General features: G+C 50.1%; 2 protein-coding genes across 10 annotated transcripts in view; one reads left to right on the plus strand and one right to left on the minus strand.

Annotated features, from left to right (window-relative positions):
• The first annotated feature begins 1,055 nt into the window (after positions 1 to 1,055).
• On the plus strand, positions 1,056 to 9,654 carry LOC122388536 (ubiquitin-related modifier 1-like). Of its 9 annotated transcripts, none has more exons than XM_043379731.1 (6): positions 1,141 to 1,171; positions 1,985 to 2,047; positions 3,841 to 4,048; positions 6,682 to 7,284; positions 7,672 to 7,863; positions 8,863 to 9,654. In XM_043379731.1, the coding sequence occupies exons 5-6, from the start codon at positions 7,690 to 7,692 to the stop codon at positions 8,989 to 8,991; spliced, it is 303 nt and encodes a 100-aa protein (XP_043235666.1). In that variant the 5' UTR covers positions 1,141 to 1,171; positions 1,985 to 2,047; positions 3,841 to 4,048; positions 6,682 to 7,284; positions 7,672 to 7,689; the 3' UTR covers positions 8,992 to 9,654. The 9 variants fall into 9 exon arrangements, 5 of the variants coding, with proteins under 5 accessions (XP_043235663.1, XP_043235666.1, XP_043235665.1 ...); XM_043379730.1 differs by having other exon boundaries at positions 6,682 to 7,050; XR_006257806.1 differs by lacking the exon at positions 1,985 to 2,047 and having other exon boundaries at positions 1,056 to 1,240; positions 6,682 to 7,050.
• Positions 9,655 to 9,876: 222 nt separating this feature from the next.
• LOC122388535 (meteorin-like protein) overlaps positions 9,877 to 27,979 on the minus strand; it is a 40,616-nt gene continuing 22,513 nt past the window's right edge. Inside the window, exons 3-4 of the mRNA XM_043379725.1 lie at positions 17,362 to 17,418; positions 9,877 to 11,740 (exon numbers count right to left, since the gene is read on the minus strand). Of these exons, the coding sequence (XP_043235660.1) occupies positions 11,328 to 11,740; positions 17,362 to 17,418 (470 nt within the window). The 3' untranslated portion in view covers positions 9,877 to 11,327. The remainder of the gene's footprint in view (positions 11,741 to 17,361; positions 17,419 to 27,979) is intronic.

Genomic DNA, 27,979 nt, shown 5'->3' on the forward strand with positions numbered 1-27,979 from the left:
TTGAAACGGCGTAACACTAAACGGCATCCTCACATTTATGATCGAAACGGACTACCGGCGCATTTATGATCGAGGACAATTTACTGCCAGCGTGACTTTTTTCGTCATTGGTTTCTTATGTATAGTGGCCATTTCAACTCTTACATTGCATTGGCTTTATCTAATTACTTACTTGGGACCTACCTACTAGGTATTGCATCAATTATGTCGTCAATCATCTGCCATTTGGCTTACAGGAACATAAGTCCGCTATTTTCAGCGGCGAGACCGTCACCGCCATCCTGTGATTCGTGTACACAATGATCGTCGGATAACTGCTGAATGCTTGTGTATCCTATCGTTTGGTCGGTCCAAAGGTCACATGTACCGACTTGGCGATAGGGTATCGGTTACGTCCCGTCATATTTATAAATGGTCGGCGTGAGTTTAGGTATCTGTAAGCTGTCGCGTTATCATTTCTGGCGAGTGGCGGCGGTGGCTAGTGAGCGCATAGGTACGTACCTACAGAGCCCTCATGAAAAGGTGATCGATGATGCATATTAAATAACCAAAATGATTCAACGAAGCTGGGTACGCTACCGGCGTATATTATCATAACGTGCCATACTGAGTGCTCGTAATTACGAGACCCTAGGTCGTAAAATGGTCCGTTGTGCCTTTTTTGAGATTTCCTAGTGTAAAGTGGTATCCGGCACTTAACGTCCAAAGTAGTAAGTGCGCTGCGGTGTCACGCGTGCGGTTGTGGACTAGGACTAGACAGCCTGAGCCCTGAGCCCACTTTGCCCAACCCTTATATACGGCCTTATTACGGCCTCTCTTATATACGGCCTTGGCCCAACCGCCTGTACCGGCCTGTACCCATATATCACGGGAAAATTACTGTACAAACTAAAATTACCCAATTTGGAAGCAATTTATAAAAACATTTACTGCGCAACAGTTTCATTCAAGGCCGTTTCATTTAATTTATGTTTCCGAAAGTAAACGTGCGCGGCGTATTCTGTGAGCGGAAAGGTGATTGGATAGAATGTAAGTGACTGTTCGGCATCCTGTTCACTGATTGTCTATTAGAATACGATCGGAGGTCGCCTTTTTTTAGATAAGCGTGTAAATCATAAGACTGCGTGCTGTTTTTTTGCCAGTGCTCTTAATTATTATTTAGGATATACCTGTAAGTGACTCTGTGAAGTGGGCTTGGTAATTTTCAAATAAACTGGCTCATTTCTTAGCTGCTTTGCTGGTACGTTTATTTTACGTAAACATCGGCCGCTCCCCTGCGTTTCATTTCCACTTTGACTTTCTAGGTTTAGTGCGTTGGGCGGGGAACACGTGGTGGATATGCTGCCCAAAATTCTTACAGATTCTTGCAGATTACAGGTGCCGTCCTGCCACAGCTCAGGATGACGGTTTCACATTTCCTACTCCTTATCAAGTCTTAGGTACAGATCTTATACCACTCCTGTATCTTAGCTTGAGGCTGAAACAGACTTTCCACAGTCAGGAAATTACAAATGAGAGCCTGTTTGAATGCACTAAATCGCACATCAGTTGAAACACAGATCAAGTTGTCCCTCCTTCAGTTTATATGGCATAACCCAAAATGTATTTTTTGAGGTCAATTCCTCTTTTTCTGGGTTATTTTAAACTAGCGTACCTACCGTTTCCCAACATACCGAGTTGAGAAATAACAAGTGGTGTTTGGTTTGCTATGCTTTTACGACAGCCCAAGACAAACACTTGTTTATCATCATCGAAAGATAATTTACGAAGTTATAACCCTATGTACGAAGTTAGGAGCTAAAACGTCTTTCTTTAAATGCAATTTGTGAAAAATCCATAAACAATAAAACAAACAAGAAGGACCATAGCATGTGCAAAGAAATAGTCATGCTAGATATGCTTAATCCCTTTCATACCAATGCAAAATGTTGACTCTATAGAGAAAGATTTGTATTTTTCATGAAGTTACCTCTCCTTACCCTAGTGCAAAGTACTGACAGAAATCAGCAGAACAACATTTTGAACTCTTTGCAAGTTTTACCAAAAGGTAAGCAGTGTTCAGAGAGCTTGGCATAGCATCCACTTACCTTTATTTTTCATATTTGCTACCAATGGCTATCACAAGAACCTATTAAGGATATCTTCCAGCTGATACCTATGCAATATATGAAGCATCTTATTCAGGACACTCAGCCTTTATCCTGTTTTCATTAGATGTTACACCCTGGTCATTACAGGTGCCTGTGACCTGCTGCTGCTAAATAGAGTCATGTAATTATTTTTGTTTCAGGAAGTTCAGGATAGTGTTCTGTGACAAGGAACTAAGCACTGTGCACTGTGCAGTGCCCTCAAAACTTGTTTATTGCCAATTGTCATTTATTATGGGCCTTTTCTGTTTTGTTAACCCAACATCCCAAGATACCTTATCTCACATAGATGAATGCTGCCACTTCCTCTATTATATCATCTGCAAATTGCGTGATACACATTGCTGTCTGTTGTTCTACCCAAGATTCTTGTTCTACCATAGAGCCATAGTTCTTCTATCATATTATGCTAGTTAATGAGATGTTAACCCGCGCCCTGGTGGGGTCTGTTTATAACTCGACCTGGTGGGGGGGGGGCTATTTTTTGCCCCCCCCCTTGTATCTCCGAAACTACTGGACGGATCCGCAAAATTCAAACGGCGTTCGAAAGGCCTGTCAAATTTGTCGAAGGAAACCAAATTTCATTGACCTAGGGGTCACCGATGACGTCACAGGTCGGGTCAAAGATGAAATGTTTCACCGTTCACGGGTCTTCTAGGGAATGCGCTATAACACCGAGGAAAACGCATTTTGTCGAGAATCAGCGATAGGGCGTCAGTTGCCTAGTAGATATGTTGCTATTAGAGGTCACTGACAATACCAGGTCAGGTCTCAGGTCAGGTCACCAAGGGTCACAGGTCAGGTCACATGAGCCCAACTTTACTAAGGTTGTGTGATGCATGTTTTATGGCCAATTTTTCATTTCCAACTCAATGATGCTGGTTATAAGACTATCAGGTACGGCTTAGGTCACTTTCTGGTGAAGTTGAGGTCAAGGTCAGGTCAAGGTCAGGCCAAAAAAGGTCAAATTTTAAAGTTGATAGTTTTGCATAAAATGGGTATTGATTCGATGCAGCTCGTCACGGGGAGTCTAATTGTGGTCTTTGTTTTGCGCTACGGGGTCTAGAACTGCTAAAAATTGAGTTTGAAAATTTGACGTCATCAATTTTGAACAGTTTTTTCGCTATAACTTCGCCAAAAAAAGAGGTATCAATCTCAAATTTGGTATGTGGATGGAAGGCCGTAAGGACTATCACATATATTCCGGTTTTTGCGAAATTCAAAAAACTTTTTGGATTTTGCGATTATTATATCCAAAAAATATATTTTTTGATTTTTGGGGGTCAAAAACCAAAAATTTCAAAAATCCGAGATAGCAGTTTTGTAGCCCTGTCGATTCTTCAACTTTTATGTTACTATCATTTTTCTGTATTTGCAAAGCTATAGACCTGACAGCTCTGCCCGCGAAACCCTTTTTTGGGTCGAAAACGGCAGAACATGACGTCACTCTGACGTCATTTCCGGCCAACCTATCATAGCCTTTGGAAAATTTTTTGGTCACAATGTGTAAAATTGATGTCCGGGAGGGTACTGAAAGTTTTGTGACGATCGGCGCAGCGGTTCTGGAGATATATCGAAAAGTCTGGAGGGGGGGGGGGCAAAAAATAGCCCCCCCCCCCACCAGGTCGCGGGTTAACAATACTGTTATGACTTCTAATAAGAGTTACTAACCCATGTTCCCTTTCTACCCCAGCTTCGCCTCCATCCGGCTGGCTCATCGCCATCTGATGGCCTCAGCCTCCAGCAGCAGCGCCCGCTCTCTGTTCGCCGAATCGCGCACCAAACTGGTCGAACGCGTGGCCGGGAACGTGGAGGCCTGCGGGTCCGTGTGTCGACAGGTGGTGCGAGGCTCCAGGTCACACGAGACACTGCTGGCGGCAGCGCGCGCCACTGCTGCTCAGGTTAGTGTGCTAGAAAAGGCCCACTCTAGCTGAGGCAGAGGTGTGTTGGAACGCTACTATGGACGTCAAACCCCTTGAGACCCCACTTTTTTGCGATACTTTTTAAATGCGTCAACTCTCGTTGACAATATTCTGGCAATGTGTGTTTTAGAACCTGCCGAAACTTTTATTACTAGATGCCGGCAGCGCTCGTGCGTTGCCTTGGGCCAGAATTGGAGGATCCATAGCCCACGATCCATAGCCCCCCGCACGCGCAGCTTGCACCCCTCGGATATTATCTCGCCGGAATGTCGTGATCAAATGTATTCTTCTTATGACCTGCAAGTTTTGAACCAGTTAGAGCTGCGTTTACCTTGCAGGCGTGGCAACGTACGAAGGGGTGCAATCGGCTTGCACGTGCATAGCTCATGCACCACAGAGTTTAGCTCAACCAAATGTGCATTATTTTGGAGGCCTTGCCTGGGACTACCATTGAACCGATTTTGAGGTTGATAGCTTAAAATTTCTTTGAGCCATAGGACCTCACGTCAAAACGGTTTTCCGACCCCAGCACGTGCAGCCTGCACCCCTCGCAGACGGTGACCCCCTGGAAACTGGTTCAAGGTGTTACCGATGTGTCCCGCCAGTATGGCTTTGCCCGTGACCTCGGGTTGACCTGTAGCCTTGACAAAAAATTTCGTGTCACCGAAACTTTGAAGCGGAATAGCATGTGCCACGAAGCACCGAGCGAACCGAGGCCAGCACCAAAAGTTTACCTCGCCGGAGACGAATCAAACGGTCCCACTTTCGTCCCGATCGGTCCACCCATTTTGACTCCAGGTCCAAAAAAGCTTGGACAAACTCACTCACATACTCACATACTCACATACTCACTGACAAACAGGTTCAGCCGAACTTTTTTTCAGCGACCCACCAATGGGAATTTCCGGATGCAAAAGCATGCTATCGCATGCTTTTGATCCTCCAATTCTGGACTAAGGTATTTTGACGCCAAACGATTATGAAAGGTACTTCTCATTCACTCGTAATCCAGAATTGGAGGATCAAAAGCATGCGATAGCATGCTTTTGCATCCGGAAATTCCCATTGGTGGGTCGCTGAAAAAAAGTTCGGCTGAACCTGTTTGTCAGTGAGTATGTGTGTGAGTTTGTCCAAGCTTTTTTGGACCTGGAGTCAAAGTGGGTGGACCGATCGGGACGAAAGTGGGACCGTTTGATTCGTCTCCGGCGAGGTAAACTTTTGGTGCTGGCCTCGGTTCGCTCGGTGCTTCGTGGCACATGCTATTCCGCTTCAAAGTTTCGGTGACACGAAATTTTTTGTCAAGGCTACAGGTCAACCGGAGGTCACGGGCAAAGCCATACTGGCGGGACACATCGGTAACACCTTGAACCAGTTTCCAGGGGGGTCACCGTCTGCGAGGGGTGCAGGCTGCACGTGCTGGGGTCGGAAAACCGTTTTGACGTGAGGTCCTCTGGCTCAAAGAAATTGTAAGCTATCAACCTCAAAATCGGTTCAATGGTAGTCCCAGGCAAGGCCTCCAAAATAATGCACATTTGATTGAGCTAAACTCTGTGGTGCATGAGCTATGCACGTGCAAGCCGATTGCACCCCTTCTTACGTTGCCACGCCTGCAGGGTAAGCGGCAGCTCTAACTGGTTCAAAACTTGCAGGTCATAAGAAGAATACATTTGATCACGACATTCCGGCGAGATAATATCCGAGGGGTGCAAGCTGCGCGTGCGGGGGGCGGATAACGGTTTTGACGAGGGATCCTCTGATCCCGGGAAACGTCGATCTAGCGACACAAAAGTCGGTACACTGATAGAACTAGACACACGCTACATGATGTTATGAAAATGACTGCACTGGAGAAGACTGCACTGGAAATGGATCCTCCAATTCTGGCCCAAGGCAACGCACGAGCGCTGCCGGCATCTAGTGTTAAATTTCACGGAACGAATCTGCTGTTTGGGTAGAGGCTACGCGCTCATGGGGCGGAGCCACGCAATGACGTCAGCGCTAAGCTCCGCCCTACCCCTCCGGCGCTCCTTGCCCGGCGACCGGTCACTCGCATCTCTCGCTCCATTCAGGCTTGATGATGGGCGGTAGCTGGTAGCGGTAGCGGGCGCTGGTAGATGGCATTTAGAGCAGATGGCGCTGGTGGCGGGGCTCGAGTGTGGCCGAGCGCAAGCCTCTGCCCGGGCCTGAATTGACCTTAGTATTACGAGTGAATGAGAAGTACCTTCCATAATCGTTTGGCGTCAAAATACCTTAGTAATAAAAGTTTCGGCAGGTTCTGAAACATACATTGCCAGAATATTGTCAACGAAAGTTGACGCATTTAAAAATTATCGCAAAAAAGTGGGGTCTCAAGGGGTTTGACGTTCATAGTAGTATTCCGTTGACTGAACTGAAAATGTTGTAGGGAGTTTGGAGATTTCCTTCAATAGTAAATTTTATACAGACATCACGCTTATTTCATTGTGGTATTTGGGACACAATATTCAGAGCTATACATAGTTATGCACTTGGCGACATGTATGCCCCTCTTTGTATCGCCAGTCGTTCTTTCTTATAAGCTTTTGTGTGACTCCCCGCTCTGTTCAAAACTAACCGGGTGCCTCTTTCTGCAGGAGTCAGCCATCGACCACACGTGCGGAACAGTTCAGAAGTTACGCATTCTCGCCACTCACCTGGGCTACCAGTGGGAGTCGATCGCTCGCTCCGCTCACCAGATTCCGCCGCTGGCTGAGCAGGCGAGGGCACTGCCGCCGCCCAACTGAGCAGACGAGGGCACTCCCGCCGCCCAACTGAGCAGGCGAGGGCACTCCCGCCGCCCAACTGAGCAGGCGAGGGCACTGCCACCGCCCAACTGAGCAGGCGAGGGCACTGCCACCGCCCAACTGAGCAGGCGAGGGCACTGCCACCGCCCAACTGAGCAGGCGAGGGCACTCCCACCGCCCAACTAAGGAGTGAGGGCACTCCCGCCGCTGGCTGAGCAGGTGAGGGCACTGCCGCCGCCCAACTGAGGAGTGAGGGCACTCCCACCGCCCAACTGAGGGGTGAGGGCACTCCGCCGCCCAACTGAGCAGGCGAGGGCACTCCCGCCACCCAACTGAGCAGGCGAGGGCACTCCCGCCGCCCAACTGAGCAGGCGAGGGCACTCCCACCTACCTCCTAACTGAGGCACTCGTACGGACTTTACGGAACGACTTTTACGACGACGGTTAGAGCCGGTAAGAGAAGAGAATGGACTATCCATCATTGTGTGCGACTGGTTCGTCATTGTGGAATGCAATCAGTTGAACTGAACTGCGAGCAATCTCAGAAATACCCCAGCTGACCTTTTCCTTCTGCGGCTGGGTCTCCACAAGAGAGATACTGTTTTCATTGTTGATATTGCATTTCCGCTAGTGACATATCGTTTTGATGCTCTATAACTGTTTTCTCGACCGATGTCATTAACACACTCGATACTGTTCCCAGAGTTCACGAAACCGTTTCCACATTTGTTACCATTAACCGCAGGGGCTACCGTTTTTCCACAGTTTACACTGATCCCACAGTTGCTGATATCATTCCAACCGGTGTTAACATTTACACAACCGATACCGTTTCCACAGTTCTCTCTTCACACCACAATGCAGCTAACTGTCGAGTTCAGTGGCGGTGCCGAGCTCCTCTTCGGGAACGTCAAACAGCACAAAGTGACGCTGCCGGAGCGGGGCGACGGAGACTCGGTGTGGACGATGGAGGGCCTGCTGCCCTGGCTGAGGGATAACCTGCTGAAGGAGCGGCCAGAGCTATTCATGCAGGTGAGGATAGAGAAGGGATGAACATGCTGTCAGTGCTGCATTTACCGGACAGGTATGTAGTGGAGAGCTAGTAGCCTACGAATATATTTAAGAAACACTCTTTACTACACTGCATTTCCCGTAGGTAGTTAAAGTATTTATTGGTATTATGAGTCAGCTAGTACATAAAAGTTACTTAGTTGCAGGTTAGGGCTTTAACCAGGCTAGATAGTAGTGAAGCCATTATGCTGTGGTCTTTGACAAGTGCAATCGTTATTCTGTGTCGGTGGCTAATCTGTAGTTGCTGTAGAAAGTAGAAACAATGAGAGTCTGTTGGTTGGAGTTTTGAATGTCGACACATGTGCATGCGCTGACAGCACCGTTGCCTGGTTGCAGCAGACAGCCATCGGCCATGCCTGCGGCTGACCGTCCAGAAGCTGCTGATTCATGTTTTGTCCCCTGTTGCCGCTAGGTGGCACTGTTGTGTGCACTGTGCCCTGTGTCACCGCTTCCCATGGTGGCCCTTCTGGTCCCATACGATGAACCGGCTTCTACCGATTGTGGTGACGTTGATGATTCCTGATACCAAATATGGCCCTTCTGCTGACTTTTGATCCCCTCGGTCCCATAGGACCCTGCATGATCCCATATAAACCTCTGATATCTTTTGGCCTTCTTGTGACATGTGCCATGTTGTGACACGGCCTATCGAACTGTCATGCGACACCTTTTGATAATTTTACCACTCTTTTATCCAGGGGTGGACAAACGTGCTGAGTTGGGGTTGCACGGGCGCAGCAAATCCGCCGCCGCCCTAGCGGTGACCTTGTCCTCCGCCGTCTGTTGCGGCTCCATAGCCAAGCCGGTGTGGAATTGGGAAAGCTCGTGCTACCCCAACTCGGCACATCCACCCCTGCTTTTATCATGTTTGCCTTATCTGATGTCATATGGCCCCTCTTCCGTCATGTAACCCCCTATTCTGCCATACATGTATATTTTGACGCCTCCCGTTTCCCTCAGGGGGAGACGGTTCGTCCAGGGATCCTGGTTCTGGTGAATGACGCAGACTGGGAACTTCTCGGTCAGCTGAGCTACGAACTGCAGCCGGATGACACGGTCGTGTTCATATCAACACTTCACGGCGGGTAGTCGCTTCACCCGGGATGACAGAAGGTAAAGCTGGCCGCACTTGACTCTCCAAGGCGGTAGGGTTATCATCCGTGCTGACAGGCAAGTCTGGCCGTATCAGAGCCCATAAGGTGGCCAGTTAGTCTGGCCGTTTGGACTGATATAGAGCTAGGCTAGCCTCATTAGACACTTTACGGCGGTTAGCCTAGCCTTCCGTGCAGAAAGAAGAGCCAGGCTGCCTTTGGTCCCACGCTGCGGGCAGACCACTTCGCTTACAGGTCAGGCTTACATCATCCAACCCCACAAGTTAACTGGCTTATCCAGCCTGGAAAGCGCATTAAACATTATGGAGATCTCAAGCCTGTCGGTGTTTTCTTGGCTGAACAAACGCGTTTGGAGAAAACTGGTCCCTGGAAACTTCGGTCGCTCCATAGACATTGGTCAGCCTGGTGCTATGGGATGGTGCGTGAGTCGTGACTCACTCGTGTCCCGTGGTCTGAACGTGACGGTGGTCGTGTTTTTTGGGGTCACAACGTGTCATGTAATTAGTGAGTGCTGATGTTGTACCGCTTGTTTTATTGTGGTGGTTTTATGTATGGTGTATGCCTAATGTTTTGTTTCTGGAAACTTAAAAAAACGACGGTCGAGTAACGCGTCGAATAAATCATGCTTTTTTTACACCTATTCTGATATAATTCTGACAACCATTCTGACACCTTTTCTTTTTGGTTTAGTTGTCAACAGTCTGAGCCACAATGCACCAAGAACGAGTTACCGTGGGTGTAATTAGCCAAAATGACCCCTTATTCTGACTCATCTCCGCTTTTCCGATCTCTTGTTCTGTTCGTGAGTGTTGACCTTTAATGGTAGAATGTTACGTCTTGTCACTCGATTAAACAGCATCCCTTCGTACGGATAAATGTATTCACTGTACATTGTGAAACAGGCTTCAAACAACGCAATCGTACTCTCGAGATCACAGACCAGTGGTTCACAAACCACGGCCGGCGTTAGCCCGTCAGGGGCTCTCAACTTGAACAGGGCACGGCCTGCGACCATTGCTCCCGACAGCGCGGCACAGTGCGCACGTTACCATGGCAACCGCGTAACGCCGGCGCGGCTGAACAGCCGTGAGCTCGGTCAGCTGTACCGAAAGGTCAAGGGGTCACGGTGGCCGCCCGTCACCCCAGGGTTGGCACATCAGAATTCACGGGCCCAGAACGAAGTCGGGCCACCTTCTAAGCTAACAGTGGTCGGTGGACCGCCTCACACAACGACATAACGCACAACGTGATGGATAAAATCAACTCTGTCGGCAAACATGCGAAGTTCATGATGGTAAAATAAAGATAAAACTTAGACCTCTGTATACGATAGTTAGAGGTCTATGAGCAGGAAAAAAAAACATTTACCGTCTGGGTAAAAACAATGTTTTGCATGGAAATTCCGAGAATCATGGAGATCATAAGTCACAAATATTGTAAGAAATACATTTACGCGAGAAACTTTTCAAGCGTACGATGGCACACTGTCGTTTCGTGAAGCGGTCCACCGACCTCAAGACGCAACACAATCACATACCCTGTTGCTCCATAGCGCTGCAGCGACCGCGAGCGAGTCAGCACCGCAGTTCAGCGGCGAGCAAAGTCACAGCGCTGGGTCAAAGGTTAAACGGTCACCGCTTACGGCCTACCGCCAATAAACGCTAAGGTTTCGGCGAACAACCGGCGGCGCTCTATATAGAACATAAGGCATGCAGGAATGCATTATTTGAGGCGAAGAAGTTAGGCCTCACCGGGAAGAAATGTAGATCAACAGCAAGCCATGTAGATTAAAATAATTTGCAGAATTATGAGACTACCCTACTGATTGATAATATCCGGCCCAAGGCGTTATCAGTAATGCCCAAATTTGGGCGATTTTCTTGGCACTTCGACTAAGGCATGCTAACGAGCCTAGCCGGCTAGTTACGTTTATGACACCGATTGCACAGTATATACATACACCCACACACAGACATACACGCATATATCACAGATCGCCCCTGTTTCGTACAGGGGTGCCCGCCATCCCACAAAATCGCGTGACATCTATGGAACCCTCCTCCGTCGTCTAGATGAAAGCAATGCACAACTCCGCTAAAATCATGATTCCGATCTCACGGTTGGAACGAGATGATAAGCAATCTAACGCGACATTAATCATCTCCTTTGAGAATGGCGAATGCGTCGTTAAACAAAAATCATCTCCGTTGATGTGTGGTTTTCTGTGCTGAGTTTTCTTCTAATCAATGGAACCCCACAAGTCCCCGATTTCCCCTCACTGCCACCCCTATCGCATTGCACGTGGCTCGCATGCTACGCCTGCAGCATACACTCATTGGTTCCGGCCCGCTCGGCTGTCGCCTTGATGCGTCTCCACTCTTCTGCAGCCAGCGAGCACGTGACCATCGGCACACCCAGTCGGTGTCTGCCCATCAGAATGTAGTGTCCACGCCCCTCATGGGCGCCACAGTGTCGCGGCACGTGCACACGACCCCTCCACTCCGTCGCCGCCTCAGCGGCCCCCGAGAGCGCGTCCAGAAGCGCCGGACGATATCTTTCGCTGATGTGATTGCCCAGATCCCTGGCGGGCGCATCGCCAACTGTTAGTTCCGTCGGCGCCCGGAAGATGTCGTTGGTTTGTCGGATGACGCGGTCGGCCCGAACAAAGAGGGCGCTGCGATCGAGATGTTCGTGATGCTCGACGCTGGTAATTCGGCCTCGGACCACTGCGGAAGAGAAGAGAGAGGGAGGGAGTCAGAACATGAGGTCGAGTGGGTCTGCCGATCACCATAATCATTAGGTGAAGTGGAGAGCAGAGTCAGAACAACGCATCGGGTCAGGCAGGGTCACTGGCCACTGGTTATCATAATGAACTGATGGGCAGGGGAGCGGAACAGCTTGGAAGAGACAGCATAGATACGAGTAACGACTGGCTAAGAAAGAAAGAAAAACTGAATAATAATGCACACTATGTGCCACACGGGTATGAACTATGACCGACTTCTACCGTCTACGCCTAGTGACTGACTGCTCATGGCTGAATTCTAGCACGCATTAGAAAGACTGGGACCCGCCGATCACCACGCTATAAGGCCAGCGGTGCTCTGTAATTATTCCCCAAACGCCTATCATCATCCCAAAATGGACTCGCACGACCAGGCTGTCAGGAATCAGAACGGCCATAACCGAACCTGAGCAGTGAAGCGTCTTTAGTTGGCGGTCACAGCGCCTCGCAACAACCGTACGTGAAATCAAACGTCCTTATATGTAGAAGTAGCCGGGGTATCTACAGTACTGATGGTGGTAGCCACTGAGCTCATAAACTGCCTGTCAAACGCCCTCGCATCAACCAAGCATCAACTGAGGTGTCTATTGTCTACTGATTCTGGTAGATGCAGTAGTTACAGCTGAAGTGTCTAGCGTCTACTCTCCATCGATTCTGGTAGAAACGAAGTTTATAAACTGCCTATATCTCACCTACCATTCCTAGACCTACCAAGACGAGCCCAGCTGTGGGCGGTCCCGTCCCACCCCAAGCCGACCCAGTTCTCACAGCGTTGGATAACCCTAGTGACTTCAGGACAGGCTATCAACACAACTGCAAGGGACCGGCGCCGTAAATCCTTATTCGCGCCGCAGAGCTTGCACCAGTCACTAGCACTAATTATGGGCCAGATGGCACCGTGCATCATGTGAAGAGACAACTGCCAGGGGCGTATTCAGGCACAAAAACAGGTGTTTAGGGTAGTCAATGACTTGCATTTGTTGATGGCTGTAGTAACTTGGCAGTGAACTAAACGGCAGTGATTTAACGACCATGAATTCAGTTGACCTTGGCCGAGATGTTGTCGGAGCTTCAGTTTTGTAAAATACACACTTGTTGGATCGGGCTGGCACTGTGAGGACCTTGGTGAGGACTTGACGAGCGGACTGCTGATTCGGGAGATTCGGAAGACGACACTACAATTGGCGACGAGGTAGTCGGACCAGACGTGAGGTATGGAGGGAATTCGTCCGCCCGCGGCATTCTTACCTCTTCCAGGCCCGCCGGTGGTGCCGTGGAATAACTGGTTTCCGGACTTCGAAGTTTATGCCATGGCCATAGGTTGGTCAGCATGGAGTCAGGAGAGGCAGCAGGCCTTGCTCCTGCACTGCCTTGGGCAGGAAGGGCGGAGACTGTTTAGAGCTGAGTGCCCAGGAGGTATTGTGAAAACAGAGCCCTCTGACACCACTTTGGTTGAGGATACAGTAGCTGTCTTATGTCGTCTGTTTGTCAGTAAGACTGATATCATCTCAGAGAGGATAAAATTCAGGAAGTGCAGACAGCAGGCTTCTTCTGTTCGTACCTACCTAGCCAATCTGAGGGAAGGTAGTCAGAAGTGTGCATTTGGTAACTTAGAAGATGAAATGATAAGAGATCAGTTTTTGGAAGGATGTTCCTCTCAAAGGCTTAAGGAAAGACTGTGTCAGGAAGAAAACCTAACCCTGCAGCGTCTTGAAGTCATCGCTCTCGCTGCTGATCAGGCTGCTGACCGTCAACAAACTCTAGCTGGCAGGTCTCCGGAGCTGGGGGCAGAGGTCCTCAAGGAGGTGGCAGCAACTGAGAGGAGAGGCGGCTTCTCCACCCGGCGAGACTCAGAAGGCAAGAAACGACAGCAAGGTGAGATGACCTGTTTTGCATGTGGCCGTAAAGGACATAAAGCCAAGAGTAAGGAGTGTCCAGCCAGGGTCAGGAAGTGTAACAAGTGTCATGAGAAAGGGCATTATGCAGTCATGTGCAAGCGTCAGGAGTCTTCGCATGCCTGTGTGGTAGAAGTGTCGACTGTGCACCATGTGCCCTCTCAAGTGCCTCGTCCCATGATGTCTGTTGGCATTGATGGAATTCAGGTCCAGATGTTGGTGGATACAGGATCGGGAGTGAGTCTGATACCCAGCAGCTTGTATCAGGAGCAGTTTGCGCACGTCCCTCTACAGATGTCTTCCATCAGGCTTCAGGGATATGGAGGACACCTTCTGCCTGTTCGTGGTATGATGACGGCCACAGTGTCCTCTGACAGGGGATGTTCGACTGAGGGTACCTTGTTCGTGGTGGAGTCCCACAGTGTACCCCTGCTTGGCCGTGACCTACAGCAGCTGCTAGTGTTACAGTCAAAGATGGCAATGTCGTCTGTGCGGTAGAGGGGGAGGATGCAGAGGTTCTGCCCGCCATACACGGCTTTGTCCACAGAGTCAAGGTGAAGGAGGGGGCCACTCCGGTCCGTCAGAAGCTGCGACCCCTGCCGCTGTCGGTCAGGGGTGAAGTGAAGGAGCACCTGGAGAAGCTGGAGAAGCAGGACGTCATAGAGAGGGTGGACTCCTCTCCATGGGTGTCACCTGTGGTGGTCACCCGGCGACGGACTGGTGGTATCCGTCTCTGCTTGGACTTGAAGGAGGTGAACAAGAGCATCATCTCAAGTAAGCACCCCTTGCCTGACATGCAAGAGATGTTAGATAAGCTCAGAGGAGCCAGAGTATTTTCTTCACTAGACATGAAGTCAGCATTCAATCAGTTGATGCTTCACCAAGAGTCCCGTGACTTGACCGCTTTCATGACGCACGAGGGTCTGTGGCGCTACAAACGGTGCTGTTTTGGACTGTCGTCCATTCCAGCGGCATTCCAGAAGGTCATGGAAGCCGTCCTGACGGGTCTGCCAGGGGTGATGGTGTACATGGATGACATCATTGTGTTTGGCAGGGATGCACCAGAGCATGATGTCCGGCTGCAGCAGGTCCTCGCGCGACTGAACGCTCATCGTATCACCCTGAACGAGAAGAAGTGCTTGTTTGGTGTCCCCACACTTGACTTCCTCGGGTTGACAGTGAGCGCAGCTGGCATCTCGGTCAGTGCTGAGAGGACGAGAGGGATGACGGAGATGACGTCACCGCGGGCCAAGGCTGACCTCCAGTCAGCTCTGGGCCTTTTTGGCTTCTATGCCAGGTTCGTGCAGGGCTACTCGTCGCTGGTGGAGCCTCTGCGCGCGGAACTTCGTTCGAGTGCAAGTCACGAGTTCGAGTGGTCTGAGGAACTGGAGCTGGTCTTCAGGAGGGTGATCGCTCTGATCACGTCCAGTTCTGCGCTTGCCATGTTTGACCCCACCTTACCGACAGTGGTGACCACGGACGCGTCTGATGTTGGTCTCGGTGGGGTGCTGAGCCAGATCCACCCGGAAGGAGAGCGGGTCGTGGCGTTCGCATCCGCTACCCTCTCCTCAGCACAGCGGAAGTATTGTGCGACTGAGAAGGAGGCACTGGCTGCTCTATGGGCTATTGAACACTGGCATCGGTACCTGTTTGGCATTCACTTTACCCTCAGGACGGACCATCAGGCGCTGCTGCGACTTCTCACGTCCAGAGGAGTCGGACGGGCAGGAATGAGGATCAGTCGCTGGGCCAGTCGCCTCCTCGTCTACGACTTCGAGATCCGTCACGTGCCAGGCAAGGGTAACGTCTCCGGCGGGACCGCCGCCGTCTCCGGCGGGACCGCCGCCGTCCCCGGCGCGCGGTGAGGGGTCGTCGTCCCCGATACGTGGCGACAGTGCGCGCGGTGAGGGGTCGTCGTCCCCGATACGTGGCAACGGTGCGCGCGGTGAGGGGTCGTCGTCCCCGATACGTGGCGACGGTGGGGGACCGTCGTCCCTGGCGCGTGACGGTGGGGAACGGCGAACGCGGTGTGGGAGACGCATCAAGACACCAGCGCGTTTCCGTTAATGGAGGGGGGAAAATGTAGTAACTTGGCAGTGAACTAAACGGCAGTGATTTAACGACCATGAATTCAGTTGACCTTGGCCGAGATGTTGTCGGAGCTTCAGTTTTGTAAAATACACACTTGTTGGATCGGGCTGGCACTGTGAGGACCTTGGTGAGGACTTGACGAGCGGACTGCTGATTCGGGAGATTCGGAAGACGACACTACAACGACTAGCAACGACAAACCATCTGCGGTGAGACTGGCTAGGAAGATGGTGGGGTGGATGCCCCACTAAGTACCGACTCTGACGCCGCCCCTGACCAGCCGACGCCTCTGCGGTACAACGCTGAGCTCAGATGAGATACGAGGCCGACGGACAACTCACCATAACCCTACCACGTCACTGTCCGTTCTGGGAAGAGGACTGCCGACGGCGGCGAGTCTTTTCCCAGAACTAAGGGCGCCCATCTCACCCCATTGCCCTCAAAATCTAGCCACGCCGAGCTCTAACTGCCCTTACCTTCAACGACCTACAAGGATGGCCCTGTCTCGCAACGTATAAAACGCAACAGCTGTCTTCTGCACCGTACAGGAAGGTTCCACCAGGAAAGTTGGACACCCGTCTAAAAAAGTGCACAGTGGATCCTCGCACCCAGGCCCGGGTGACGGGGGTGATAGCATCTGGACAAGTTACGCGTGAGCGTCGTAGGTAGCTTTCAAGGCTGGGTAGTGGGTACAGCTAGAATATACCCATCTATGTTGAGATATAGGTCACTGACAACCACGAGATCTTCAATCGTGGAGAATATCGCTTATGTTGGGTTCAGGATGAACAAATCAGCTTCATTAGCAAAGCTGGAACGAAAACCCGAAGAACAGAATGGCCGTTTTCAATAAGCGATTATACCTACACTAAGGATGAAGCTGATGCTATCCTTTCTAGAAACAAGGCAGCAAACTTGAGTTTTTTAACCTTTTTAGCACCGAGCCGGCGCTGCGTGCATCTCTTTCTCTCACGGAGCGCTCGGAAACACCTCATCTTCCTCTTACGGTACATCATCGATCATGTACGCGAGTGTATGTCCCACATAAACGCAGAGGAAGATAGTAAGGAAATCAATCCATCGAGAGGGAAAGATGACACTGAACAGAGTTCTCACAGGATGTCATAACAGTATCTACATTCATATCTTATCCTGTTCAGTTAAGACCCGTACAAAGGTACTGTTTGACCCGACACACCCTAGTCCCACAGTGGCGTAGGTCAACGAGGCCTAGACGGAGGCACGATTTAAAGGTTTGAAAGTCTAGCAGACATAGGACATTTGAAATAGCTCTAAGAGAATCGCAGCTAGATAGGTGGTCGTTAATTTTAATTTACATTTTGTCTCAGGTTATGTCACTATTTAAACGGTGAACATTTTCCTTATTTTCGGCTTTCTCTCCGAAGGTAAAGTTTTTAGATGGTTAAATTAAACGGGACACCAATATTTCCACATTCTCGCGGTACTTGCATTGCATAATCTTTTTACAGTAAGGGATGCACCACGCACAGACCATAAACACACTATTTTAGGCTCCAGTCAAATCAGTTGGTCGTCACCTCTCCTAGTAACTCACCAAAGTCGCTGGTGCAGTAGTTCAGAAGGGCCTCCTCATCCGTGCACGGACGACAGTCTGAAACGGAATAAAACATCGGTTACAGGGTGGAAAGTAATTACGCGAACATGTATTTTCTTACAATTTCGCCTGTCAGTGGAGATTTTGCATGAGCGCGGGCTGTTATGGAACATGACTGGTCGTGTTTGTTGTCGCCTCATCTAACAAAAGTGACCTTACTTTGAAAAATGACTTGGAAGGTCTACAACACCTCTCGGCTTCGAGTGGTGCTGACGCCATACGCTGCTCAAGACCAAAATGGGCAAAGAGATCAAGTTGAAGTTGCCAGGGAAAGCGTTTGTGATTATTTTGGCTGAATTGGTGCGGAAGGGACTCGGAACGGTCTCGGCACCAGCATTACTCAATTACACGTTTGGTTGAAGCATAATAAAACTTAAGAGGACTTAAAAAGCAAAGCCGTTGGCGGCAGTAAAACCTCGGCGAATTCAGGCGCCGAATGGGTGGTCACCATTTCCGCGACCAAACGACAACAGTCGACCCGAAAACAGGCGAAATGGTTTACTTTGGCCGGGTACCCCATCTAAGATATCACGATTCATACATAAATCCGTGAAAATTCGAAAATCAAGCCGTACAAACAATCGAGATGGCCAAAATTCATGAATTAACAGCAGGATTGTCAATTTAAGTTTTCTTAAGACCGCCAAACCTGAACAGAGGAGGACAGGCAGCTGGCTTTGTGGTTGGGTGAGACATCTTCGAAGCTATTTCATCCGTCAAACCTGCAGAACAACGCGTTGGGGGCTGCTGATACGTCCGACGTCCCGCCCGTCCCAACCTTCAAACATCCGGCAAAGGAACACACATCAGCGTGTTATGAGCGCCCGGATGGTGTCAGAATTGCATGTAGTGACCAACAAGGCCACAAAAAATAAAGTATACAACTAGTGGAACATCCTTCCAGACGAGTCTCTTTATCTAATCCATCAATGCACCAAAAGGGGCAAAATGATTGAGCGCACTTTTGTGCCCGACGCAAAGAAACTCTTCTGGATGATTGATAAAGTCCTTCCTCTCACGGCCAAAAAGACGCAAGACTGGTGCTTTGAGAACCCGTTCTTCTTCTGGGCATATAATGGTCAATCTGGGAATAGCCCAGACCTCAATTTGATCAAAAATATCCAGGCGACTCTTCAGGAGAGCGTCTAAGAGCTGCTAGTAGCCACTAACATCGATTGCCTCACCAGACAGCTCCAGGAGGCGTGGACTAAGCTTTGGCCAACAGTGCTTGACATGCTCATGTCAATTATGCCTGAACGCCTTTGTCAGTGTATCGCACATAAATAGGAATATATGAAAAGATGAAATTTTCATGTCACCGCCGCTTTTTCCATTGCTATAAGACGAAAAAGTATGTTCGCGTAATTACTTTCCACCCTGTACACATGCGAAAACGACCCAAATGTCACTCCCCAATAAGCAGTTTAGTTCAGGTCATTTTGATACTTTCACGGCAAAGATTAGCCCATCCAAACACACTGGGATCATTCAACAGCGCCTGCGAAACATGCATGGTTCAACGGGGCGAATATTTATCAGGAAAGAAAACGTTACATCCAATGTTGAAATAAATCCATGACTGCACACCATTCAAACAAAACAATCAATGATATGGACCACATTTTACATATTCTCAGAACCGCTTCACAACACATAATACTTGTCCATGACTCATAGGAAACATACAGCGTGCGAACAAGGCCGCAAGCCATGGGAATCACGTACCAACTTTCAGACACGCGGGTCCAATTCACCGTTTGATAAGTAAGAAACAAAGCAGCATTGAAGCTCAGTGGATGGAAAGCACGCGGAAAGAAAACAAGGGACGCCGCCGGGTTATCGCCACGAGTTTTTCCTAAAGCCCAGGTGGGACTGTGACCGACACGAGCCAGGGGTGGAGGTTGGATGGCAATGAAGGACGTCACAAAGTTCACATCGCATATCATATAAATATCACATCGCACAAAATCGCATCACCATCTCTGGTCGCTCACAGAGCACAGTTCAGATCTCAATCATTCCTCATCACAAAAAGCCCAGATCACAAGAATCTCATCATACAGTTTTCCAAGTACATCAAGTTTTATACATCATACAGCCTACATCATAAATCACACATCACATACCGACAGCACACGATGACCAGTGACCATCATACAAAGTCCCCATCGAAGACCGGATCCCACACACCACACATGCGCACGGGGGCGCTCAACGGTCCCCACCTCTCTGCCAAGGCGGAGGCCCGTCCCGTCCCCTCACCCCCCCCCCTGCCCGGACCCCCATCGGGAAACCATTTGTCGCCCCTCACCAATCCCCTCCATCAAGGCACAGGCAGCAGCAGCAGCGCCAAACCGAACCCTCGCGCACAAACAGGGTCGCATAAAGCAAGACGGATCACTTTCCGATGGCCACTTCGCATAATGGTGGCATTAGGAGGCGAGGCGGGCAAACCAGGCACCACCCATTTAGGTATGTTCCCCTGCCGCCCAGGAGAAGGGGACAGGTAAAAATACCGTTAGGTAGCCGGGGTCAACCATTTGGGAGAGGCTCTTTGCTGTTCCGGGCGGCAATATAAGACCTAACGAGCGTATACCCCTGCCCCTCGCCATAGTACCGGCCTGACCCCTTGACCCCGCAACGCTGTCGAGTCGCTGAGAATCCCTCAGGAACAGCTAGTTCGGGCTAAAAAAAAATACTCGACAAAATATTGCCGGCCACGGTGCCAAGCAGTCGGTTCTATTTTGAATAACGAATAGATCAGCCAAAAGTCCTGCTAGCAATAGAGTGCTTTCTAGTAGTTGGGATGGCCGAATGAATTCGCCGAAGGTCCTGCTAGCAGTTGAAAGAGCCGAATGGATCAGCCAAAAGCTCTGCTAGTAGTTATCATAAACCCATGTATCAGCCCAAAAGCCTGCCCGGCGTCCTCGAAGCGATGGAATCGGCCCGTCCAATGGTCCCGTTGTCTTCGATGGTGTTACCCGGGCCGTCGATGGGGTGTTTCGAGGGTCCGCCCAGAGGGGTGGATAAGAATTGATGTCGGCTTGGAACGTGGGCAGGCGGTCGATAGAAGGGTGTCTGGTTTTATGAGGGTGCCCAATAAACGGTCCTGTCCCGTCCGCACGGCCCCGCGCCGGCGCCGGCCCGGTAGCTCCATTAGACGGCTTTACGGCATTCCTTCGACCAGCGTCTGTCTTGAGATGGGATTCATGGGTCCCCTGCAGGGGTGTGCGACCCATGTCGGTAAGTTTCCAGGGGTGCTGCACCTGCGCCATAGCACACATTCTTTCCTTGCACCTTCTGCACAAAATGGATACGACATCATCCTCAACGCATGCACTGCCAGACAAATGAAACTCTAGCTGAAGATAAAGTAAGCGTCAACAGACATTAGCGGACAACAGTGGACACAGAACACTAGCAAACACATATTTTTTCACATTGTTCACATGTTGAAAATGACCCGAAAATCAGAACAGCCACCGTGTGGAGATTTTCGCAAATACACGATTACGATTACGATTAGAGGACGCTATAGGTATTGGACACAAGGGAACACCAAATGACACTCGTTAACCTCCATGGACACTAGCTCGGACACACGCGGACACCATCAAGATCTCGCTTGTCCACAGGCGTCGACAGGGCCGAGCATCTCCGTCGGATTAATTGGAGGGATTCGTCAGCGATAAGGTGAGGACGCTCCCGATGCGACTAGAATGAAAGCGGCGGCCGAATCCTTTTGAGGTGAATGAGTTATGGTTAGGAATGTGACGGCATAACAGGGAAACCTTTTTTGGGGGGATATCTATATCGGTCGCGTGATGTTCATATAATTATTACCTGGTAATTTAGGCTACAGGCGAGACACCGAATTCCTGACGGAAAAAACTGGTGTGGATAGTTCCTGAATGAAAAGATGCTAAAAATATATACGTGAATGGATTAATTTCAAGCGATCTTCGTCTCCATCAACCGTCAAGCCGTGGCGATGACCCCTGCTGCTCCGATCCCTCAAAACCCCCATTGACACGGCCAATGACAAGTGATATTCGTGTTACACCACATGCTTTCCACGCTCCCTCAATAGGCAGGCCATGTCATCTCTTCTGGGCTTTTCTCAACCTTCCACACGCTAGTCAGCACGATCCAATACGATAGAGCCGCTCCTTTCACGGGCCCTGAATGGAGACATTGGCGGGGATCTGCTGGCAGGGTGTCATGAAGAAGCCAGGGAATGAAAAGCAGTAGGTCGGAGCTAGGGGAGCGGTATGTTGGAGGAAAGTTAGCGATATTTCGGATTGTCCCAGAGCTGGCTCGTCAGGTAGCAAGAGCTATTGGTGCTTCTATAGATTTGTCCCGGTCAGAAACCAAACGAGCCATCTGAGCGAGTCAGATATAAATGAAAAGATGCTGACCTCATTCCGAACGAGAAATGAATTCTTCGACTGCGGCCATTTAAATTCAAGCACCTTGGTCGCATACTTGGGGCAGGTCCAGCTATTTATGTTATTCAAATATTTGGAAGGACATGGACAGATTGTTAGCATCGTCAGCGAAAGTAAAAAACGCTTGTGAGATATTTCACATTTATGTTCATGCAAAGCTAAAATAGGATGTATAATGCAAAACAGGATTTATAAGCCAAAAATCTTTTATACCTACATCAAACCAAAATAAAAAAAAACTTCGATTGACTCTTTCGTTTCGTCTGAGGTTTATTAAAGCAGCCGCAAAATCCAGCTTATGCTTTGCAGCAGGCAACAGCCTCCACTGCCAGTGCAGAGCCCGCCCGGGCCACATCTGAAGATGAGCACGACAAAACCGGTCCCTCCAGTTCCCGTTTCTCGAGTGACAGTAGGGTCGATTTTTCTACCACTAATCCCAGACAATCGCCCTTGTTATCAGCGCGCTGCACTCCCGTCCGCCACGCACGGATTTCGCAACGAGTGGGCTAGTCGAGAAATCTCTACGCCACCTGTAATCAGCACGAGTCTGGCACGAGAAACAACCGCGATCTGGAGGAAGTTTTTCAGTCGTTTTCATTCAGTGCAGGTTGACCCGTGCCGTCCGGTTGGACAGGAAAGAGTTGAGGATCGTCTTAGGCTCGGCGCCGCTCGGGCAGCGAATAGGTGCTTGGGTAACTTTTGAAGGGATGGACTGGATGGGTATAGGTGAACTTACCTCTACATTCTTCAGTAGATATTCGACAATTTACATGTTGAGTTTCTCTGCTTGGATTAAAAAAAAAAACAAAAAAATCACCTTGTAAATTTCGTTTTTCATTTTGTCTTTTTTGGAAGACAGGGAAGGGTGGCAGTTTAGCGTCGCATCAGCAGCTAGCCCAATGTAGGTGTCAGGTCAGCAACCAGCCCAGTATTTAACCACTGCCCATATCAGCAGCCGGCACGATGCACAGCAGGTGCATGGTGACGTCACAACGCCCTATAACGTTGCAGCTCGAGCCACCACCTGACTTAGCTGACTCGACGAAAACAGACGCCGGCAGCCAAAACATCCTGCACAGAACAGTGGCAGTAAGCACGAGCCCGGTTAGATACGGGTCGGGATGGTGTGATCTCACAATATTCAGCTGAGTCGGCCCAAAGTTCCAATCGGAACATCAGGTAGCGACAGACATGCCTTCACTCCAGCCAAAATGCAATAAGCTCTCGGTACTGTCCCGTCAATGCATGAAAATCACTAGTTCAAAGGACGCTACTAGCCGCCGCCGGTTGGTGCATTTCCCCAGCCCAGCATGGCGACCCCTCACACCCTCAGCAGCTCATAACCATAATCATCCCTCCAACCCAGCCATGACCCATAACCAACTCCCTGCACCACCGGCGGGTCAGAGGCGATTTCAGGAGCTCACCCGCGCGCCGCAGTGTGCACTGTTCACCCCAGCAGCTATCTGTGCACGGTGCAATGTGTGCAGTGTGCACATGCACCTGCCCCGGGCGATCGTTTGGCTCCTATCGGCCCCGCGTGTTCGTCGTAGAGAGAGCGGTATCGGCAGTGGTAGGATGTGAACCGGCCCTAAATTAGGGCCTAGGGCGGGTCTCGGATCTCGGTCCCCGGCTAAGGGCCGGTTCAGACCGCCAGTGGCCGCCGCCGCCGGCTAAGCCGATGGTTATTGGTTATGTTCGGGTTTATCCAGGGTTCTGTCGTGGTTTTGTCGGGGTTCCAGTAGCAGGCTCATAATGTTCGTCTCATGCCTCGGGAAGGGTGGGGTGCGCACTTCAGTTCGTGGAGCTATATCGTGCTCAAACCTGCAGTGGTCAGTGATGTTATGATTCTGTTTATTGGCTGAAGAAATACTGAATGACGAAAAAGATTAAAGGTAGACTGCCACCTTTTTTCCACAAAACGGTTTTCACTAGAGCTGAGCCACCTATGTCCCAGACTGAAGTCGGTTTTCCGAAATTCGAACCCGTTTGCGAGAAATCGGAGACCAAAGTTCAGTTTGATGCCATTTTTTTAGTCCAAGATAACCGACATCTCTACTGTTTATCGATAACTTTGAAACATGAATTTTCTTATCTTTTGGTAAATATATGTCAAAACTTTGATTGTTTCGAGATCAGAGAAGAATTTTGGAGTGTCAAAATAAAAGTTAAACTTATATATTCAGTAGTTCATTTTTTCCCAAAAAGTGTGGGAAATGGGGTTTAACATGGGCCAGACCCATTCCAAATGAGCCATGATTTTTAAATGTTTTACGAACTTAAATGCAAAATAAATTAAACATGGCCAATTTCTTATGAAATCATATATTAGTAAATCATAAAATACCTTACTTTTTCAAATAAAATGTAATAATCTTATGACCTTGAAGTCTAGTGATGTGTAAACATTGTCGCTAGACATTAACCGATTGATAATTGTATGATAATCGACAATTTTTTTCGCGATTCACGTGATGATACTTTGTCAGGTGAATTCTAAAATTTTGTTTTGTCCAGGCAATAAATCATAGGCCGATCTGAGAAAACTTTTTGAAGGTGGCAGTCTTCCTTTGAAAGACAGATGTTTTAAAATTCAAAAATAGTCGGCAGAAGCTACTAGAAATATATATTTCCCAGTGAAAAAGTTCAACACAAAGGAGCAATTTTTTACGCCATGTTCTGTATCGGTCAACGTCTTCAGGACAGGGTCAGAATTACGCCCTCGCCGGTCCTCCCAACTCTACCATCCCCACTTTCCAATCCCTCGTCCAGCCCCGGACAACGCGTGCCTTCTTCCCTCCCCTTCCCCGTAAAACAACACCAGTGACGCCAGGCGCGGGCACGGGTCAGGGGCGGGGGAAGGAGAGGGGAGGGGTGACGCCATCTGGGCCCCACACACCCTCCATCAAAGGGTACACGGGGTAGGAACACGGCCCGCGCTAGCCCGGGTCTGGCTCGGGAGGGTGTTGTGTAAAAACAGTGACCACGCTCGGCCGGCCAAAGGCGATGGAGTCCGATGGGTGGACAAAAACTGGACACTGAAGGCAGACACGAGACGGTATGGAGCCCTGCGGCGGGCGGTGGGAGGCGGTGAGCTAGAGGTGGGTGGTGGGAGGTGGACGGTGGACGGTAGACGGAGAACATTGAGTGTTGAACAGTGGATATTGGGTGGACGGTTCACAATGGGATTGCGGTGTTGGGCTGAAGGCGGTGGGTTGATGGTGGTAGACGATGGACAGAAGACGGTAGACGGTTTACAACGGAAGCCAAGGCAGCAATGGACAGTGAACGTCTCGCGAGTTCACAGCACAAGTTATACCAGCAGTGCAGGCTATGAGCAGCACTGGTCGCACGGTAGCTTCTATACAAGTTTTAGCCGCGTTGAGTAGACAACCTATCATAGGAAGGACGCGGGGCCACTACGATGTAGCGAGACAGAAAGCATTGGTCTGGTGGGCCATCACCTTACCGCCTACACATAAATCACGTGTGGTTGAACCCCTGTCTTCTTGTGTGACATCGTGTCCACAGAACGACACATGCCATATAACCATCCAAAGCAGTGAGTTATGTGCTGTTCTACCCAGAAACATCCTCGTCAACTTTTGATAACTCGATCGAAATATATCGACCACTGATTAAGATACAGACACAAATACATCGCCTTTTGTGGACCTGTGGAAACACAAAAATTACCTCGCCCGGTCGATTTCCCTTGCCAATCGTCACTTCGATCAGCTAGAAATTCCCACTAAACACATCCAGCACGCTGTTCCCAGCCTGTCGGGAGCCCATAAACAGCCAAAGAACTTCTGTTCTAAAGAAACTACATAAATCCGCTCGATAAACTAAAATGCCACACTAAGAGCTGGGCTGAGTCGTAAAGCGCCTTCGGTTAGCTGACCATTACGCACCATGATCCATTACCATCCATTAATTAACGGAGTGGGTTCGTTAATGACGCCTGAGGCGATAGGATGGCGCCTGCCAGTGAGCCCGGCGCCGGTCTCGTCCTATCGTATAAATCAGCAGCTTCAAACACAAGTGACCGCAGCGAGACGGCTGACACCGGTCCCATCCTATCGAAGAATTTGGCTGCTTCAAAAAGGAAGCGGCAAGGATTGCGTTCACACTGCAAGTGATTGGTTATCGTTCGTATGAAAGGGTGCATTTTCTTACATTTGGAACACGTGCGTCAAGTTACGATGCACAAGTCCCAACCTATCACCAAATCACTCGCTCCCCTTCCGAAAACACATGCGCAAACCAACTTTTACGCAAAAACGGCACGATGTCATGTCAGCAAAACAGCCATTTCTCGCGCGACATTCAATACTGCACGCTGCTATCCCCATGGACCCCTTCCCCACCCCTCCCCCTAGCCACCTGTTAGTTTGCCATCCAAGGGACGGGCATAGGGCTCCCCAAAGGGGAGGGGTGACGTGTACAAAATAGAGCGAAACCCGAGAGCCAGCAGGCCGACGGCCTATTTCAATATGCATAGGGAGCCGAACGTACCAATTACTTACAGCATGAACTGGCGTATCGGGGAGAGCGGTCAAACAAAGGGAAAGAGGTGGGGAGAGACAGAGGGAGGAGAGAGGAAGAGAGGAGAGGGAAGAGTGAGGAGCGGCCTGAGACCAGTCGTGCGGCAAATAGGAACAGCGGGGCTGCCCTATTCGATTGAAACCCAGCACCTTTGGCCAGCCTCCTTTGAAATACGAGATATCACGTGATTTTGCGACAGCTGAAGACATTTACAACAAAGAAGCAAATCGCAGTTCGCATGGCACCAACGCCCAAACTGGCCTCTTTAGGGGGGCGCTAACACCCTCCCTCCCCCTACAACCCTGCCACTCCCAGATGCCAATGTTACTGCCGGGCGCCAGCACTCATCGAGGGCGCCGGCGCCCATTGGGGGCGCCTCTGCTGGCGTCTTCTACGAATCACCTTCGCCAGCATCGCAGTCACGTACGGCTGAGCGAGGGCGTCCGAACAACGGAGGGCGGCAACCGCCCTCGGGAATGTGCTCTAGACCCGCTCTAGACCGCCCCAATTATGCAGGGCAGGGTGGGGTGGAGCGGTCGGCACGGCCCGTGCCGGACGCCACTGCACGGCCCGTGTCGGGGGCGGGCGTGCAGATCATGTTCAGTCTCATCACCATCGACAACGGTGTGATCAGATGCCACCCGCCCTGAATAAACCATGCTCTCCGCTGCACAAGACTGCAGCGGGCAGCCCCACCGGCCCATCCGTCCTGCACCAATCAGCAGCTCGTCGTCATGGTAACGGGCCACGCGTCCTCCAAACGCCCGCGGCTATTCGGCGGCGGCCGGGGAGGCGGTGTCTATAGCCCGGGGCGGATTCCTGATTCGCCGCCCGTGGAGGCTGATGATTGCCCCCCCCCCCATCCCCCCTCCCCCGTTAGGGAGTCGCTCGGGTGGAAAACAAGGGGCGCCTGCCTTTAGTGAGGGGCGGACACGGTTTGAAGGCCTGTGGCCATTCTTATAAAGAAAAGAACGGAGGGACGCTCCGTCATTTCTGAGATTAGACGGAATTTGGTTATCATAAAAGGACGAAGACGAAAGACGGAACCCGTTAAAAGAACGAAGCCAGATTGACGCTACCCCCACCCAAAAGGACGCGTTTCCGTATCATAAAGAGACAAAGACGCCTCTGGTGACGTAAGACTTTGCGTTGTTCGTGAAAAATAACGCATCAGAAATAGCGCTGCTCTTCAGCAGCGCTTTTTTACGGCATTGATACGATATTTAGCTAGTTGCGAGAGCAACTTGTGCGAAATGTGTTTCAGGCTGCGTGCTAATCGATATGTGAACTGTATGACATTGGTCGGGAGTTATTTCACACGAAAATTAGTCAATTTCACATGCAGACCAAGTACATATAGACCGCCACCTTATCGTTCTGCAGCTATCGTTGTTTATCGGGCATACACATTAACAGGCAGGATTGGACACCTTGAGATGCAATATCCAGTAAGTGGTAGGTGTTTACTGTTTGCAACTGCCTCCCAGTAGCTCCACCCTCACCTGGCCTGTGTCCTGTGTCCTCTGGCGCCTCGACTGGTATCACGGTTGGAGGTCTGAGTC

The sequence above is a fragment of the Amphibalanus amphitrite genome, unplaced genomic scaffold, assembly GCF_019059575.1.
Source record: "Amphibalanus amphitrite isolate SeventyFive unplaced genomic scaffold, NRLGWU_Aamphi_draft 000326F_arrow, whole genome shotgun sequence".
NCBI lineage: Eukaryota > Metazoa > Arthropoda > Thecostraca > Balanomorpha > Balanidae > Amphibalanus > Amphibalanus amphitrite.

What these genes read in the sequence shown, in the direction of transcription:
- LOC122388536 (XM_043379728.1), top strand. Translation starts at nt 3,875, where the DNA reads ATGGCCTCAGCCTCCAGCAGCAGCGCCCGCTCTCTGTTCGCCGAATCG. An exon ending in CGCGCGCCACTGCTGCTCAG is followed by an intron (nt 4,049 to 6,681) that starts GTTAGTGTGCTA and finishes CTCTTTCTGCAG; the next exon opens with GAGTCAGCCATCGACCACAC.